We start from the raw sequence: 19,034 nt of genomic DNA, 5'->3' as shown, positions 1-19,034 counted from the left end.
GGGGACCAGGTGCCTTGGACTGTCCCCTCCCAGATGTCCCCCACCCTGTGAGGCATCCATGGTCACAATGGCCTGGGGCTGACTGGGTACAAATGGGCATCCTTGACTGACTTGATCGGAATAAAGCCAGCACTGAAGATCATTTCTGCATACATCAGTAATCAAGATCTTGTGAGACATTAGTAGTTCTAGAAAGGGCCATTGGGTCGACAACAACTATTGCAGGATTTGCATATGAATGCATGCTAGAGGTACTAGTACTATCGAAGTTGCCATTGTTCTCAAGACTTGTAGTACTCATTTTGGATACACATTTCTTGTGAATAACAACCTTTACCCGATTTCTCAATGAAGTAATTCTGTTGGATGGAAGTTTTGCTATCATTTTTCTCATATCTAAGTGTGCTCATATGAAAATCAGATTCTGACAGGGTTGTACAGTAGATTTCTAGAAATTTATAGCAATTCCAAGATGACAGTAAAGATTTATAGCAGTTTATTTTGCCCTCAATAGTTGAAGCCTGGTTGTGGCAGTTAGGAGCCAGTCATCTAGGTATGGAAACACTCAGAATCCTTGATGTCTCAAGTCAGCTGCAACCACTGCCATGTATTTGGTGAACACTCTGGGGGCTGTAGTGAGACCAAAGGGCAGAGCTTGAAACTGGTAATGACTGGCTCCCATATGGAAGTGCAGATGTCTTCTGGAGTATGTCCATTTTTATATGGTAGTAAGTATTCTGAAGATCTATCAAGCACATCCAATCTTCTTTTCATAGAAAAGAATAGACTGTAAAGTGACCATTCAAAACCTGCTCTTTTTGACTGGCTTGTTTAGATTGCAGAGATCCAGAATAGGTCTCCAATCCAGTTTTCTTTCTCATAAAAAAAATGTTGAGTAAGTTCTGAATCCTTGTTGGTCTGAGGGGACTTCTTGGTGACTTGTCTAGCAACTTTTGCACTTTCTGGGTGCTTGATCCCTTTGACTGGGTGGCACATCTGGGATTCTTTTGTTTTGGTGAAGGAGATGAAGTAACCTCTGGATATTTCATGCACCCATTTGCCATTTGTAATATGTAGCCAGGCATGTGGGTGCAGAGACAGCAGACCCCCGATTGCCTCCAGAGGTGAGCAACTGGTTCTCCTTTCAGCAGTGCTGAAAGGGCTTGCTAAAGGAAGAATCTCTAGAGCCCTGATTTTGTGGGCCTCTCCTACAGCAAGGGTGGCATCTTCCATTATTGTTCTCTCCTCTGCCTCTTGGGGGAACTTTCACCCCTGTGTGTCCTGGAAAGACCATTGAGATTTTTGGAACCAGTTTTCTGCTACCTTTTTGACCTTTGGGATACGGTCTGGTCGGAGCAGAAAAAATGTACTCCTACAGCAGACAAGGTCTTGCCTTCTTGTTCACACCTGGTGAGTGTTTTTCACTTTGGGCCCCAAAAAAGATGAGCCAATGAACACAAAGAAAGACTTGAAGGGCTCTGCAAAATTGCAAAGTCGCATCCGGGCCTGCCTCCTAATAGAGATACCTGAACCTGCGGATCTACTCGATCCATCCACTGCATATGAAATCAATCTCATGGAGGATTTAACTGAATTTAGGGTGGCGAGCTGAGAGGCTACTTTATCTGTGACCTCATCAGCCACAGTTCCTTGTAGAGTATCTGATAGTTCTTTCAACAGATCCCTTTGCAGCCTAGTAAAATGCATCAAATAATTGTGAGCACAAAGTAAAGCCCACTGAAAAGACATTTTCCATATCTATCCATCATCCTAGAATCTTTATGAGGAGGATGAATAGTGGAAAACTGGTGTCAGAAAATTCCTTTTTAGTCACTGCCATCATCAGCACGGCATCTAGCACAACTCCCTTAGTAAAGAACTTTTTGTCAGGGGGGGAGGTGGCATACTTGGACCTCCTTGGGGTAGGATTAATGGTTTCTGGGGTCTCCCATGCCTTCTGAGAGATGAACTCAATAAGCTCATCAGAAGACGGGGTCACCCAAGAGGTGGAAGGGCAGAACCCAAAAGCCTTCAGGTACACAGGCTCCCCTGCTGAAGGGGTATTGGACTCTCAGCCACCTCTCTGTTTTAACGTTTCTAGGTGGTCTCCATATGAGACATCAAAAAGAGAATGCTGGGACCCTTCAGCCTCGTCTAAGTCAGTATCTGTGGTGGCAGACTCCTCCAGGGAGGGACATCCTGAGGCTTGGGATCCCGCTGTCCCTGTGGAAGGGGTGAGAGAGGCAGAAGGCACCAGGTAGGGGATGGGAAGGGAGATCCTGAGAATATTGAGCCCTTGACTGAGAAGCAGTCAAAGCTCTCTTCATGATCCAAGGAACTTCCTGGAGCTGATAAAAAAAAAAAAAAAAGAGCCATGGGTCCCCTGTGAACAGAGGAGAGAAGATCCGTGACCAAGGTAGGAGCCGAGCTCAACCACATCGAAGATCTGAGAGGCAAGGTCCAATCTGAAGCAAAAAAAAAAAAAGGTGCCCCCGGGTCTGGGCAGAGAGCTATGGCTCCCAGATTCCTCCTGCTCACAGCAGTGGAACTCTAGAACCAAAGTCGGAGCAGAAGAATGGATCTCTGATCAGACAAGGATCTCCCTACTTCAAACTCGAGAGACTGGTTGGAGGAAGAGAGGGAGCAGCTTCAGTGGATCCGAAGCTCTTGGGTTCTGATCCAGCAAGAACTTGGCTAAAGGCAGTGTCTTCAATAGCCTGTTAACCACCCTTATCCACATCTTTATCAGAAAGATTCCTGGCTGAAAGGGTTGGGGATTTCTGAAAGACTGGAGATGGGAGCCAAGAGGACATTTTCTAAGGAAGGCAACTGGCTCCTTATAGACCCAATTATTGGAGTTGAGGGAATAGGCACCGATAATATAGAATTCTCTAAAGTTCCCTCAGATCCAGGAGTTGACTGCTCCGAAAGAACCGCTGGGAGCAGACAACTTAGCCATATTTTTTCTGCAAGCTCCAAAGTTTCTGTCAGCATTGGTGATCTTTTCTTCGATTTATCAGGCTTCTGAGTGGGAAGACAACGAAGCAGGACCAGATTTGGAGGACTTCTTGCTACCTGAAATGGATTCAGCAAAGGGGCCTTGTATCATAGCCTTTAACATGAGCTTGATACACCTTTCTAAGAAAGCTTTTGGCATATACTGCAGGACTCCTGCAAATGTAATGGCCCCAAACACAGTGCGAGAGTCACAAATGCATTTTCTTCTCACATTGAGTGCATTTTTTAAAACCTAACAGCTCATCTCCCTTGTCCTTTTGAGATAATCAACAAGCATAAATGAGTACTGAATAGACAGTACAGCTAAGCAATAACAGCAACAAACTATGTAAAAATATATATCTGGGCAGTATTAATTTTTGCTTGTGGAATAAATGTCAATCTGATTAAGTACTAAATATTCATCCTCCCCAAGTTCATAATCCAACAAATTAAATACTTTTTCTTGATGCATTAGGTTTGTGTGACTGCGTGCAATTGGCCAGCCACTCTGCTGTTTCTTTTTGGCACTGTTCATAAAGCTTTTTTCTGCAGAGGCTTGGTTATTACCATGAACAGTTGTTCATTGAGTGCAGGAAAATCCACTGGGTCAAGAGCATGGATTGAATTAGCATCCACAGTTATGAAGACTTGGTCCTGTATGCCTTGAGCTACTGGCTGATCCAACTGCTCATATGGCCAATCCGCATGTGTTGTCAGAAGGCATTGTATCAGTTTCTTCTGCATGATTGGTTGAGCAGACAGCATAGTCTGCTTAGTACCATTATCTGTATTAAAATCAGTCATATCATGCATTATAGGGCACCACAAGGGCCTTTTTAAGCCTAGCCATGCATCCCAAATCTCTGACAAGTTCTGAACAGGTTATCTGTTTGCAGAGACATAGGTACCAAACTAGGGATGAATTTCCAATTTCCTGTCCAAGTTGCACTTGAATTGAATTAGGGAGGACCTCTGGATGGGGAGCCTGTTCCACAGACAGGGTAATCTCTGGGATACATACCCATCTCTCCAGCAGGTCCTATTTATATCACAGACAAGGTTTAAGTCTTTAGAATGGGTAATTCTGGTACTGTTTGTTTTGTGGATATGCAGGAGGTCCATCAGATGAGGACTGGACAATGCCCTGTATGCCAGGCATAGATCTCTCCTCAAAAACTTGTAGAAGACAGACTACAGGGATAGGGCCTCTAGGTGGCCTGCATAGGACATATTACTTACACCCTATATTCTTTTACTGAAGTACCTCTGCAGACATTCCAGTTGTCAGATATGCCTAGTTAGGTACATACCAAAGGGGGCACTGTACGCAATGATAGGTCTGATGAAAGCCGAATACAGTGGAACAATGACTTACTTGGACTTAGATGCCACACCTTTGTTTATAAGTTGTGCAACACAGAATGATTTCCTCACCACTGTTGACATGTGATGATCAAAGGCGAGATTAGTGTGCATGCCCCCAAGTCCCTGAATTACTGGGGTTAACGCTAAGGGGCGTGTTGTCAAAATAATAACTACCAGGGATGGATGACTTCCCAAAGGATACTATTATGCATTTCTTGGCATTTAGTTTTAGTCCATGACTCTGACACCAGTTGTTTATGACAGCCCCTCCTAGAGAACATTTTTGTCAGTGTGGGATTCAACGACTGCTCCTAATTTGCAGTCATCTGCCAGAGACCACGGACATTGGCCTTGACTTCTAAATGCCAAAAAGGAGCAATCCAAGGACTAACCCCCGAGGGACTCCACTTGTGACTTGCCTCTTTGTAGAGGTGGACACCCCGATTCTAACTTTCTGGGTCCTGTGAGCCAGTTGGCTATCCACCGGGAGACACATGGGTTTGTACCTAACCTCGAGTTGGTCAACAGTACCAGAGTGGGGTATTGTATCAAATGCCTTGGCAAAGTTGAGGTAGGCAGTGAACGATGTTGCCCTCATCCATTGCTCTAGTGACCTTCTCAAAGAAGTCCACCAGGTTAAGTAAGCATGATCTGCCCTCAACAAAACCAAACTGGGCTGTGTCCAGTGTCTGGAGACTTACTAAATCTCTACTGATCATCTCCATGATAATTCTTTCCGAGTCTATACATACAAGACTAGTGAGACTTATGGGTCTGTAGTTTCCAGAGGCTGTAGATAACCCACTTTGTGCAGAGGGGTGACTGTTACCCTTCTCCATTCATCAGGCATAAAGCCTGTTTAGAGGCTACAGTTAAATAATTCCAGAGGCCCTGGTAGGTCATGTTTTCATGCTATTTATAAGGCATCCTGGTATATTGTCTGGGCCCATTAATGCAGTGTTCTTGTCCTAGAGCATTAAGGACCTATTTCCTAGTGATAGTAGGAGTTATATTTGATATTTCCTGAGGCAAGATTGAGTGGGTTAGAGGAGTAAAGTTAGAGCTGAATTTAATCAGCCAGATTTGCTATATTTTCTGGTTCAGTATAGGTGGCTCCATTTACAATGAGCTCTGCACACAATTGTGCATTGCCTTTAAAGTTGCAGACATAGCTAAAGAATGCTTTGTGGTCATCCTTGGGCTGGGAGGCCAAACGTACCTCAAATTTGGCTTTGGTAGACTATTAGTCCTCTGAGTTGTTTGTTTAGTTTAATGAGCATGCTTTTACCCCGCTAGGTGTTGCACCTCCTCATTTTTGCCATGGTTTTCTTCCTCCTGTTATACATCAGATTGATTTTGTGATTCCACCAGCATGGCTTGTTTTTTGTGTTAGTTCTGTACTTCTTCCTGGTGGGTACAGCTGCCTCTATGCAGCTATTAACATGCTTGTACAGGGTTTCTCTGAACAGCTCAGTTCTGCACAGGCAGAAGTGTTGTCCGGGTTTATAGGGGCTTGAAATTTTGCCAGGTTCTCACTTAATAGCAGGAGGTTAGCTTTAGAATAGCTCCTAGATATTCCCGGTTTAGCTGGTTGTCCAAATTTTACTTTTACTTCAAATGAGACCATTTTGTGGTCTGACCTTACCATGGAAGGCATTACAGTAGGGGGTGTGCAGCACTTTCATATTAGTGAGGACCAGATCCAGTATGGTTGCACCCCTGAATCTCTGTTCAAGTTTGATGTTGTATAGGATTCCCAGTTAATAGTGGGGTAACTGAAGTAACCCATGAATATGGTATTGGGTTGGATAGTGTTTTTAATAAGTTTAAATACATGGTATGGGTTTCCTGGGTCACAGAGGGGGACCTACAGCTTGCAAGGAAGAGGCATTTGATTTTACCCATGGTAATTTGAACATGGAGCAGCTCATGTGCATTGTCCTGTTTGACCAGCCTTGAAGTACATTTATTTTGTATGTAAATAGAGACAACCTCCACCTTTACTCCCTGCCTGTGAAGTAGCTGGTCTAAATGTGTTGAAGGCATTATAACCCTGCACTACTGGTGTGCTGTCCACAGCTTTAAACCACATCCCAGAGACAACACAGACATCACCATTCTGTAGGGTAAACAGAGCTTCCAGGGAGTGGAATTTGTTCAGACTTCTAGCATTGAGCAGTAATACCTTTAGATCTTCTTGGTTTTGATTTGCTATGCTGGACATACTTTGGCATTGTCTACAAAGGCACTATGGGGGAAGACAATGCTTTAACTAATATTCGAAAGCCTAGAGGGGAGAGGTGCAGAACATCCCTGCCAAAGCAGTGTCTGTTGACCATTTACTTCCATGCTGAAAAATGTTGCACCCACTTAGAATGACACCAAAAACTAAGCCAATTATTAAAGTCAGTCATCTTTTGTTCGTATTGTGGCATCATCCTTGGAGAAAGTAAAATGCTGCTCAATGCTAGGCTCATATCAGCCTGAGACCCACTTCGAGAGTTCTATGATGTCTCTCTTCATATAGTCTAGGAAAGTACATCTCAGGTCATTTACTCCCACATGGACTTTGATGGAGTCATACTGTAATGATGATCCAATGACCTGACTGCATGTGTAATGTGGTGGATCCTAGCCAATGATAAGCAACTGACCATAATTTTTGCCTTACTCAAACTGGTGAGAGGGACATCAGTGTCTCACAAGGGAGTCTCCAAGGACTAGAATGTTGGATTGTGTCAGGACATGTCTTATGGGCTTAGAGGTAGAGGCTCCATGACATGCAGCTCTATGTGCTGATGTGGGTGTTTTGAGAGAGTGTGTTTGGGGCTGCTGAGGGTATTTCCCATGTGTACTTTGTCTAGGTTGTCTTTTTGGTCTATTTATTTATTTATTTATTTATTTATTGCAGTTGGTTTACCAGGATAGTCCATTGGGCCGTAAGGTTCAATGGAGTCTGGGAAGAAAAAGAAAAAAAAAAAAAAATTTAAAAACAAAATTTGACATGATACATTTAATAGTGACACAAGACATAATAGTACTAGAATTGGCAGACTAAGAGAGTAAATCGATAATGGATATAATATGTAATAATAGTAGTAATATAGATGAGAACAGATTAGTATTAAACAAGTTGGAACAAAATACACATATAGAACAAACAAAAAAGATTAAAGAAAAAACTGATTAAAGAGATTATAGATTAGAGGTTGTATTAGGTAATAGACTGTGATGCTAGATGTAAGAAAAGAGACTTTTGGGATGAGTAGGTTTGTGCACTTCTAGTAGATTTTTTGATTATTTGACCTTAGAACTCTGTTAGGTAGGTGTTTTATTCTGTCTATAAAGCATGCCAAGTTTTTGATGAGTTTTTGATGTTTGTTTGCAGGTGGGAGTTAAATTTAAGTTTGTTGTCTATTAGACCCCCAGTAGTTTTGTCTCTTGACACTATTTCAAGAGGTGAGAGTTGTCTTGGCTAGTAAACTTATTCATGTTGGGAGGGGGAGGTGATTTTTTAGTAAATAATATTAGTTTGGTGTTGGGTTGGTAGCATTGAGATGATTACTATATATGATTACTTAGCATCCAAGGAAAGGCAGAGTTGAGTTTTGTTGTAGTGTTTGTGAAGGGGAAGAAGAGAACAGATGATAGTGATGATGCTGGAGAGTGGGATTGATTTGTGGAAGTCGTTAATAAAAATATTTGAAGAAAGAGCATTTTACAGCTTGATTTCTGGGATAGGTAAAGTTTGGAGAGTTTAGTAAGAGTAGGCTGCTGTGAGATAGTATGGAGTTATAAGATAGTTGTCTAGGAGGTGGAAAGGAGGAGTTGAAGGACACATTTTTTTTTTTTTTTTGGGGGGGGGGGGGACAGGATGGCTATGGGATTAGAATTGTTATTATTTTATTATTGTTACCACCTATAAAGTGGTGAAGATGAGGAAAGAAGTTTGGGTCAGTTTGGAGATAGAGTCAATAAAGAAAGAGAGTCAATAAAGAAAAGTTAAATTGGGTGGCTATTTGGGTAATGTTGAGTTGAAGTGTGAGACCGCCAGTTAATGTTAACATCTCCTAGGATTATGGTTTCATTATTAATGTTACTGGATAGCCAGGAAGGATTTTATTGTGTGTGAGCCAAGCGTGAAGGTCTAGGAGGGTTACATGCGAGTGCCTCAGTATATGTGGGTCTTTATGCTTGCTTTGAATTTTGCATGATGGGTGCAGCATGTGTACTGACAGCCTTGACATTAGTACTTTTATGCAAGAGTGTTGCCTCCAGTGATGTTATGTAAATACATAACTCACATACAGTGTCAGTTTGAGAATCAACTAGTTGTCAGTAAATTTGACTCAATTTCTACATTACCACAGAATGCCCACATCCACCAAGCCAGTAACGGAGACCGTAGGAAAGTTCATATCCGGGGCAACAGACGTTTTTTATGATTAGACTGTTGGAGTGAGAATATCAATTACTGTCGGGAGTATCCGGTTTGCAACTATGTGGACAGTGACTGTCACTGCAAACTAGATATTGGAAAAATTTTAATTGTGCTTTTACAGGGAAAATGTCACTCAAGGTGTCCCAAGACTGTACACAGCACTGCCACACACTTGAGGGGAACTAAAACATAGACAGACAATTTAAAGATGAAGGGTTTAGGCAGATATTCTGTAGTTAGAAAGAAATCAAGTAGTATTTACTGAAAACAAAGAATTAGCTCGTCAAGAATGATGGAGAGGGGAGATACATGACTGGCTACTGCCTGGCTACTACTAATGCTGGACTCATCACAGCTTCACTCTGCTGGGATACAATACTCCTTTGCATCTTCTCTCACCAGAAGCAAAATGTAGCACCAATCTCAAAAAAAAAACAGGCCACAGCCTGTTTGGTGATCCACAGTCTTGTCCCAGATGATGTAAGAGTCTGTAGCCTTTTTCTGGTAGATGCCTTGAATAGCAACCAGACCAATCAGGTACATTAAACACAGACACACACTCTCCAATCAGAAAGAGTCAGGAATCATTGCACTCTGCTTCTACTCTCACCACACAAATTAGCTTACGTATAAAGCTTGTGTTCAAAAACAGTGACGGTCCAGTTTCGTAAAACAGATTAGCATGAATGTTCTACCTCCTCATGAAGATCTAGTTCAAGAGGTTCAAAAAAGTCATTCATTAACTCCATATAGTTAAAACAGCAGGAGAGATTTATCAGCTGCCAGCTCCTCAGTATGTCTGGATATTTACCACCATACATAGGAGCTTTTGAAATTCATAGCCCTCCTGGCACAATTTTCTTTTGTAAATAAATCTTAAAACTTGACCTTTGCCATTGCAACTTTTTAATCCAACTTTTTCAAATGTTTCTATCTTGGTTTTATAACTTTGAAGAGAGGCATTACCTTGCAGTACGCCTTCTTTTACACCATGTACAGTGTTAGCATCGACAAAGGGAGAATTTGTATACACATCCACAAGTTCATGGGCTGACCATCTTCTGGGCAGCATGTCACTTGAAGGCAGTGCAATAACACCAGCCATGTTAGCACTGCAGCAAATACCAATTTAAAAGCACACAAAATGCTGTGTACAGTAAATCTGATAATCAAGAACAAGCAAAAAAAAAAACTCAGAACCATGGCTGTAGTAAAACTTACAATACACACAAAGGCTTTTGATTGACTGCCTGTATGTTGGTGTTGTGTGATGGCAGAAAGAAAGAAGCCCTGCAGGATTTAAGAAATGTCTTAAATGTGGCCATAAGATTCCAGTCGCAGACTCGTACTGTGTACACTGTCTAGGCCCTCTCCATTTACAGGAGGACTGTGCTGTCATGGATTTAACCAGAAAGCTCTTACAGAAACAGAGAAATGGATTCTGAAAGGCATGCTGCCTACTTCTGTTGAGGAGGCCTTCTCTGAAGGCTCCTCTATAAAAACAAAAATGTCAAAGTCTCCTTTGTCCAGGTCCTTCCTCTTATTTGAAGGCTTTGCAGCAGGCTAGGAAGAGGCCAATATCTGATCAAACATACGCAAAAGTGAAAATCTTTGGATCAGATATTCACCCTCTGTAGACCCCACACCTTCAAGGGTTCCATCACCATTCCTGGAAAGACCAAAGTTGCCATCTGTCCTATCCACCTGCTCTTCCAGAAATCTCAAGGAAAATTATGTAGAGACTGGTGAAAAAGATTCTCTTGGTGCAGAGCCAGTCAGGTGCCCTGACTGCTCCTACCCCTTCGGGTCAGGAGATCCGTTCTACAACTAAAGCACCTTTACCAGTTCCTCCTCCGACTCTGTACAGGACCCCAGACCCCTTGGAACTGAGCTGCCTGACATCATCTTGCTTGAATTAGAGGCTTGCCCTATCCTCTAGTCTGAAGCTGGCTTTGAGAACTTTGAGCATGTCGGATCCAGAGAGCTCTCTGAGCTGGGGCTACCCTGTCAGATCCAAGGTGTTGTCAACTCTGAAGCTTTCAGAGCCATCTCTGCACCTTGGGTCCTTGGCAAGGGTTACTTTGGTTCAGACTTCTGCCTCAGGAGGGCTGTCATTTGAGTAGCATGTTACCAGGGTCCAGAAGCATGCCTTCTCAGATCCAAGGTCCTATCCTTCACTGGGACGGTCTATTTTTGAGGTTATGGAGAGGGCCTTGACTACATCATTGACACAGACTGTTCCTTCCCCTTCGGATTATAACCAGTTACCTTTCCATCTCTGCACTTGGAGTCCCACTTTTCTTCTCCACAAGGACAGCTGGTACTGAAACCCCAGGCTTTTCAGCAGGGTAACCCCATTTCTTCAGATACCTCCCCAGAGCATCCCATTAAACAGGTCCTCAAGAAGAAAACATCAAGAGGAAGCACTTATATTCCCAGGAATCTGTCACAGAAGATGCAGATTTTGATGAGAGTGAGAAGTCCCCACAGACACCTCCTGATGTCTTGTTTGCTGACATTCTAGAAATCCTAAGACAGATGGCTGGAAGTCCAACAATCCATCTGAAGAAACTGTTCTCTTGGAGGCATCCAGTACAGGGGTATCTCCTGGCTGACTTTGCCCACCGATGAGCTCATTGACTTGATCTCTCAATAGGCATGGAAGGCTCTGGACACCACTAAGCAAATTCCTTGGAGACAACAAAATTATGACAGCACTGGAGGACAAGCAATTTTGAGCTAAATGGGGGCCTACTGATGCAAGGGCATGGCAGCGGCCACTAAGAAGGAAATAGCTAAGGAGAGTTCCACTGTCCATCTCCACAAGGTGTCTCAGACAATGGATAGGTTTGGGAAAGTACAGTTGTGTACACTTACCATAAATGTAGATGTTAGACTGTATTCACTGTTGCAGTCATTACATTAGGGTAATGCTGCGGGCAGGTTGCCCTCAGCCGGCCTGAATTCCAAAGTCTTGGGTCCTGCGTTAGCTGCTGTCGCCCCTTCCCTGACGTCAGGTCATCAGGGGTATAAAAGAAGCAGCCAACGCCATTTTCTTCAGTTTTTCTTCCACCAGATGTCAGGTGCCCCCAAAAAGGGTAGCCATACTTTTTATATACATATTCAGAAATACATCAATATAAATTTTACCTTCATCTATAAGCAAATACACCACATAGGTAGTATAAATCAGAGAAGGAAAGATAAGATCCAAAAGAAAAAAGGGGGAAGGTGGGTTGGTAACCTGGACTGCAACAGTGAATACACTTGAACATCTACATTTATGGTAAGTGTACACAACTGTACTATGCTCATGTTTCACTGTTGCAGTCATTACATTTGGGTAGAGTCTCAAAGCTATGGTTGGGAGGCTGGAACTAGACAGCAGTAGGAGTGGCTATGAGGCCCTGCAGAACTGCAGTGGCAAAGCCTGCTCTGGATTTAGAGTAGAGTGGCAGATGATAATGCTTTGTAAAGGTGTGCACTGAACTCCAAGTAGCCGCCTCTAAAATGTCCCTGGTTGGTACTCCCCTGAGAAAGGCTGCTGAGGTGGCTGCAGCTCTAGTGGAATGAGGCCTAATGCCCTTAGGCACTGGCTTGCCATGGTGTAAGTAGCAGAAATTAATGCAGTGGCCTAACCACTTAGAAATAGTCCGCTTTAAGATAGGCTTTCCTTGTGATCCTGCAGCATATGCCACTGAGTAATTGCTTTGTCTTCCTGAAAGCTTTGGTTCTGTCCAAGTAGAATCTAAGCTGTCTGTGTACGTTCAAAGAATGTAGAATTCTCTCCCCCTTGTTTTGTGGATTTGGGTAAAAGGTTGGCAGATGTTGGGTGTGTCCTCAGGGAGACCCTGTCTGGATGAAAAATGATGAAAGGTTCCACAGCCATGAGCACCTGTAGCTCTGAAACTCGTCTTGCAGAAGTAATTGCTAAGAGCAGAGCTGTTTTCCAAGATAAAAACTTCATATCAGCTGTAGCAGCTGGCTCAAAAGGAGGCAGGGTGAGCTTTTCCAAGACATAGTTGAGGTCCCATGCAGGTACTGGTAGTCTTCTTGGGGGCCTTAAATTTTTGTCTCCTCTGAGGTACTGCCTTAAAATAAAGGGTGAGAAAAAAGTGGTGGCTCTATTGTAATGAGCCGAAATGGCAGAGGCATGACGTTTAAATGATGAAAAAGGCCCTTGTCCAGCATCTCAGTTAAGTATTGCAAAATCTGAGGAATATTTGGTACCGCTGTATCAGTTCCTTGTGTCTGGTTCCAGGCACAGAATCTCTTCCATTTTCCAGCATAAGACTTTCTAGTACTAGGCCTTCTGGCTTCCAGGATGACATCCATCACAGCTTTACTGAGAGGTGTTTTTTGTATGACTACATTATCCGCCATGCTGCCCAGTTTAATATCCTGAGTTGGCTGTGCATGATTTGTTTTGCTGGGACAGTAGTCGAGGTACTTGAGGTAAGGTCCAAGCCGGGTATAGAGATAAGTTCGTCAGTATTGGATATCAGTACTGGCATGGCCAGTCTGGGGCAATCACCATCATCTTTGGCTTCTCCTGTCTGACCTTTAGGAGCACCTTGGGGAGGAGAGGCAGTGGAGGAAAGGCATATACTGATAGGTTTTCCAGCTGAAGGACAGAGCATCCACTTTCCATGGTTGTCTGTGATAAGTCCTTGTGCAGAATCTTTTTAGTTGGTAATTGAGAGGGGAGGCAAATAGATCTATGTCTAGGCATCCCCATGTCCTTATGCTGAAAACTTGTGGATCCAGATTCCACTCATGGGGATCCATGAGGTTTCTGCTTAGTTCATCTGCCAGAGTATTTTCCTTTCCTGGCAGGAATTGTGCCTGCAGGTGTACTTGGTAAGTCAAAGCTGTGTCCCATAAGGTCAAGGCTAGTCTGCAAAGTGGGTAAGAATGTGTGCCCCCCTGCTTGTTTATATACCACATGACTGTGGTGTTGTCTATCAGCAGTTGCCCCGGATGAAGTAGGTCCTTGAAGGCTGTCAGGGCATTTTGAACAGCTAACATCTTTTTGATTGATATGTAGATGCATTTGGTTTGAGGACCATGTGCCCTGAATGCCTCTTCCTGCCATGTGGGCTCCCCAGGCATAATCTGATGCATCCGTTGTTATTATCTGCCTGGCTGTAGATAATGTGAATGGCTGTCCCTTGTTCTGGTGACAAGCCTTTGCCCATCGAAACTCCTGTTGCAGGCAGGAAATGAAAGTAATGACTGTTTCCAGGCTGTGGCAATGTTGAGTCCAAACACTTTTTAGGTACCATTGAAGTTTCCTCATATGCAGTCTTGCATATGGAATTAGTAGGATGCAGGATGCCATGAAGACCAAAGCCTGCAGAATTTTTCTTGCAGATAACTGGGCCTTTGTTGCCAACATTTTGAAATAGGTATTCGGTTCTCTTTGCTTGTTTGGCGTGAGATAGGCCATCTGGGCAGTTGCATTCAAGCTTGCACCCAGGAATGTTCTCGCTTGTGATGGTACTAGTTTTGACTTCTTTTTGTTGACTGTGTACCCTAGGCATGTTAGAAGTCTTTTCACAAACGCCAGATGTTGAAGAATGTCCTTGTTCTCTGCTTGAATGAGACAGTCCAAGTAAGGATACATTTGTATTCCTCTGTCTGCAGAATGCAATTACTGGTGCCAGGCACTTTGTAAAGACCCTGGGCACAGTAGATAAGCCAAAGGGCAGTGCAGAGAATTGGTAATGCATTGAACCAGCCTTGAATCTTGGGTATCATCTGCATGATTGTCTGATTGGAACATGCAGGTATGCCTCTTTTAGGTCTAAAGTCACAAGCCAAGCATTCTTGCCCAACATGGGCAGAAGCTGCTGCAAAGTCGACATTTTGAATTTTGGAATATCCAGGAAAGTGTTCAGAATAGATAGGTCCAGTATCGGTCTCCAGGCCTTGTCATTTCTGGGTACCAAGAACAGTCTTGAGTAAAATCCTTGTCCCTGCTCTTGTTCTGGTACTTGTTGAATGGCCCCCATGTCCATGAGGGATGAGACTTGTTTTTGTGCCTCTGCTCATTGCATTGATTTTTTGGCAGATTTGGCCAGCCATTTGCCTTTGGCATAGTATGGAACTGGAACTTGTATCCTTGTGACACTGTTTAGAACCCACTTGTCCTGGGTTATGATGTGCCAATTTTGAGCAAAAAGTGCTAATTTTCCCCATAAAGGGTGCTGCCAGAAGATAAGTGCTTGGTGCAGGCAGGGGGAAGTCATTGGGACTGTTTTCTGTATGTTTGTGATCTATCTTCTCCAGCTTTGGAGGTAGAAGCACCCCATTGCTTGGCCTATAAGAACCTTGCACCTGGGATCTGCCCCTAGGGCATCTGGATCTGCCCCTTTGAGGTCTGCCTGACACAGGAAAGGACCAATTTTTTGTAGGCCAGTGTCTACTAAACCTAGGTGGCTGTACTTGTAAAAATTCTTTCACAGTTTGCATAGATTTAGCTTTGCCCTCCATTTTCTTTAACACCTCTTCTGCCTTAACACCAAAGTATCATGCTGTAAAGGTGCATCTAGTAATTTAACTAACATGATTCAGGCAGATTTTGTTCATTTAACCAAGCATGCCTCCTAATTACAGAACCCATAACTGCAGCCCTGCAGGAGGCCTCCAAAGAATCAAAACCACATTGCAAAGTATGTTTTCCAACTTGTTCTGCTGCATACAATAAATCCTGCATTTCCTTGTTTTCTGCACATTCAGAATTTAACATTTTCTGTTTAAGCAATCCCATGACATGTTGCTGATACTTAAGCATATGAAATTGACAGTTTAAAGCTCTTATAGCCAAAGTCGCAGATGTGTAAACCTTTTTTCCCCATCTATCCAGTGCCCTTGAATCTCTGTTTTTTTTTGCAGTGGAAGCCTTAACTCCCTTTGGACCCTGTGAAATAGTTTCTGGGTCAGCATCAGGGTTTTTAAAAAGAAATGTGTGTGAGTCAGGAACCCTGTAATATGTCAGGCAGGCTTAGTTGGGGGGGGGGGTCAGAGAGAGAGGTTAGACTACAACTCCTGAGCCTCTTTTCAGATTCTGAAAAATCTCTGCTCTCCCAGGGGAAATGCTCTCTCATGGTATGCAAGGTTTCCCCAAAGGAATAGTTCTCAGGAGGAGATGCTGAAGGAATAGATTCTTCAGCATCAGAATCCACATGGGGGGAAGAGAATATTCCTGATCAGAAGAGGAATCAGAAGAAATAGAAACTTGATCTGAAGATTCATAGTCAGTATCTTGCCTAGGCCTCTTATCAGGAGGGGGATGGGAACCCCTGATCAAGGTAACCAAGTATTCGACTATTTTGAGCATCTGTTTTTGGGGCATAGAGGCCAGTCCACGTGGCTCGAGTTTGTTTCCTTGCTTTAGTCTTTGCCTTTGATGCTGAAGTCGTTTTAATGTAAAGATGTTTAGGTCTGAATACACCCTCAGAAGCCGGTACCTGCTCAGCAGCTCCAGATCCACCTGAGGGATTAGCGTCAGAGGCTCCAATACCTTGAGTATCCAGCGGCATGGCTGACTCCACGTGGGAGTCGGTAGCGGGCTGCGACTCTAAAGTACCGGGCGTCAGGGGCTGCGAAAGCACTTCACTGAGAACCAGTGAACCGGCAACTGGCTTAGAAGCTTCATCGGTTTTGGGCCTCGGTTGTTTTTCATTTTCTTTGCATTTTTTGTAAACTCCGGTAGTCGCATGGCTATCAGACCACATTTCAGGATAAACAGGCGTCCAAAAAAGTTTAAAGCAAAATCATACTGACGCTTAATAGTGCACTGGCTAAATCTAGCACAAAACCGACAACCAGCAACATTGTGATCAGGGCCCTAGGCAAGGAATACAGTAAGAATGAAAATCCTTATGAGGTATTTGCTTTCCACAAGAAATACAATTATTAACTTTTTCTGACATCGGTCTGGAGCAAGAAAAAAAGTTTCCCGAATGGGGTACTTGGCTTTATTGAAGACTTCGCATCTGAAACTCAAACACGAAAATCTCAGGAGTTGGCCGACTGACACTTGCGAACTGCTTCTGCTTCGGGCACCGCACAGCAAGAAAGACTGAAGAAAATGGTGTTGGCTGCTTCTTTTATACCCCTGAGGTCAGGGAAGGGGCGACAGCAGCTGATGCAGGACCCAAGACTTTGGAATTCAGGCTGGCTGAGGGCAACCTGCCAGCAGGATTACCCTAATGTAATGACTGCAACAGTGAAACACTAAGTACAGTTGTGTACCTACCATAAATGCAGATGTTAGAGTGTATTCACTGTTGCAGTCATTACTCTTGGGTTATCCTGTTGGCAGGCGACCCACAGTCGGTCAGAATTCCAAAGTCTAGGTCCGGCATCGGTTGCTGTCACCTCTTCCCCAACATCAGTGCGCCAGGGGTATAAAAGATGCAGCCAACGCCATTTTCTTCAGTTTTTCTTGCCCCAAATGTCAGGTGCCCCAAATACGTAGGCTGTAAAATATACCAATAAGAAATGCAAGCATAAAAATAACATTTCATCTGCAAGCAAATGCACCAAAAAGGTTGCATAGGATAAAGTGCAGATAAGTCCCAGCAAAGAGAAGGGGGATGGTGGGTGGGTAACCTGGACTGCAACAGTGAATACACTCTAACATCTACATTTATGGTAGGGTACACAACTGTACTATGTTCAGCGTGTTTCACTGTTGCAGTCATTACTCTTGGGTAGAATCCCAAAGCTGAGGATGGGTGGCTGGGCTAAATAGGATTAGGAGAGGCTATGAGACCCTGCATATCTGCAGTGGCGAAGCCTGCTCTGGACGTAAGAGTAGAGAGGCAAGTGGTAGTGCTTTGTAAAAGTGTGCACTGAACTCCAAGTTGCAGCCTCTAAGATTTCTTTGGTTGGTACTCCTCTGAGGAAGGCTGCTGCTCTGGTGGAATGAGGCCTAATGCCCTTAGGCACTGATTTGCCATGTTGAAAATAGCAGAAACGGATGCAATGGCCTATCCATTTAGAAATAGTCTGTTTTGAGATGGCCTTTCCTTGTGATCCTGCAGCATATGACACTAAAAGTTGCTCAGTCTTTCTGAAAGCTTTAGTTCTGTCCAAGTAGAAGCATAACTGCCTGTGTATGTCCAAAGAATGCAGAATTTTCTCACCCTTGTTCTGTGGATTTGGGTAAAAGGTAGGCAAGTGAATGGTTTGGTTGAGGGCCACACTGGACAACACACCTTAGGCATAAATGTAGGGTTTGTCCTCAGGGAAACCCTGTCTGGATGAAAAATGATGAAAGGTTCCACAGCCATGAGAGCTTGCAACTCCGAAACTCGCCTTGCAGAGGTTATGGTTAGGAGCAGAGCTGTTTTCCAGGATAAGAATTTTATATCCACTGTTGATGCTGGCTCGTAAGGAGGCAGTGTGAGTTTTTCCAAAACATAATTGAGGTCCCAGGCCGGAATTGGTGCTCTCCTTGGAGGCCTAATGTTTTTGGCCCCTCTGAGGTACTGCCTTAAGGGATGAGAAAAGATAGGTGGTTCTGTATTGTAATGTGCAGAAATGGCAGAGGCATGAATCTTAATTGATGAGAAAGAAAGGCCTTTGTTCAGCATCTTAGTAAGGTATTGTAAAATCTGAGGGATATTTGGTACGGACGTGTCAATGCCTTATTCCTGGTTCCAATCACAGAATCTCTTCCGTTTTTGTGCATAAGATTTTCTGGTACTGGGCCCTCCTGGCCTCCAAGATAACATCCATAACTGCTTTTGAAAGAGGAGTGTTCTGAATGGCTACATTATCCGCCATGCTGCCAGATTTAATGTCCTGAGTTGGCTGTGCAGGATCTGATTGTTTGTTGGGTCAGCAAGTGAGAAGTCTGAGGCAATATCCATGCTGGCCCTTGAGACAAGCTCTTTAGGATTGGGTACCAGTGCTGGCATGGCCAGTCTGGTGCAATCAGAATCATTTTTGGCTCATCTTGTCTGACCTTTAGGAGTACTCTGGGAAGGAGAGGCAGTGGGGGAAAAGCATATACTGTTAGATTGTTCCAGCTGAATCATGGAGCGTCCACTTTCCATGCTTGCTTGTGGAAAATCCTTGTGCAAAATCTCTGCAATTGACAGTTGTGAGGGGAGGCAAATAGATCTATGTCTGGGCATCCCCATTTCCTTATCATGCTGAAGACTTGTGGATCCAGTTTCCATTCGTGGGGATCCATGAGGTTTCTGCTTAGTTA

General features: G+C 43.7%; 1 protein-coding gene across 1 annotated transcript in view; it reads right to left on the bottom strand.

Annotated features, from left to right (window-relative positions):
* The window catches only part of PDPK1 (3-phosphoinositide dependent protein kinase 1), a 1,584,105-nt gene extending 1,574,194 nt beyond the window's left edge, over positions 1-9,911 (bottom strand). Inside the window, exons 1-3 of the mRNA XM_044088924.1 lie at positions 9,773-9,911; positions 7,286-7,321; positions 3,568-3,785 (exon numbers count right to left, since the gene is read on the bottom strand). Of these exons, the coding sequence (XP_043944859.1) occupies positions 3,568-3,785; positions 7,286-7,321; positions 9,773-9,911 (393 nt within the window). The remainder of the gene's footprint in view (positions 1-3,567; positions 3,786-7,285; positions 7,322-9,772) is intronic.
* Between the last annotated feature and the right edge of the window lie 9,123 nt (positions 9,912-19,034).

Source organism: Protopterus annectens, chromosome 12.part0, assembly GCF_019279795.1.
Source record: "Protopterus annectens isolate FY-2018-M chromosome 12.part0, PAN1.0, whole genome shotgun sequence".
Classification (NCBI taxonomy): Eukaryota; Metazoa; Chordata; order Ceratodontiformes; family Protopteridae; genus Protopterus; species Protopterus annectens.
Note: the sequence above shows the minus strand (reverse complement) of the source record. Positions and strands in the feature narration are given on the sequence as shown.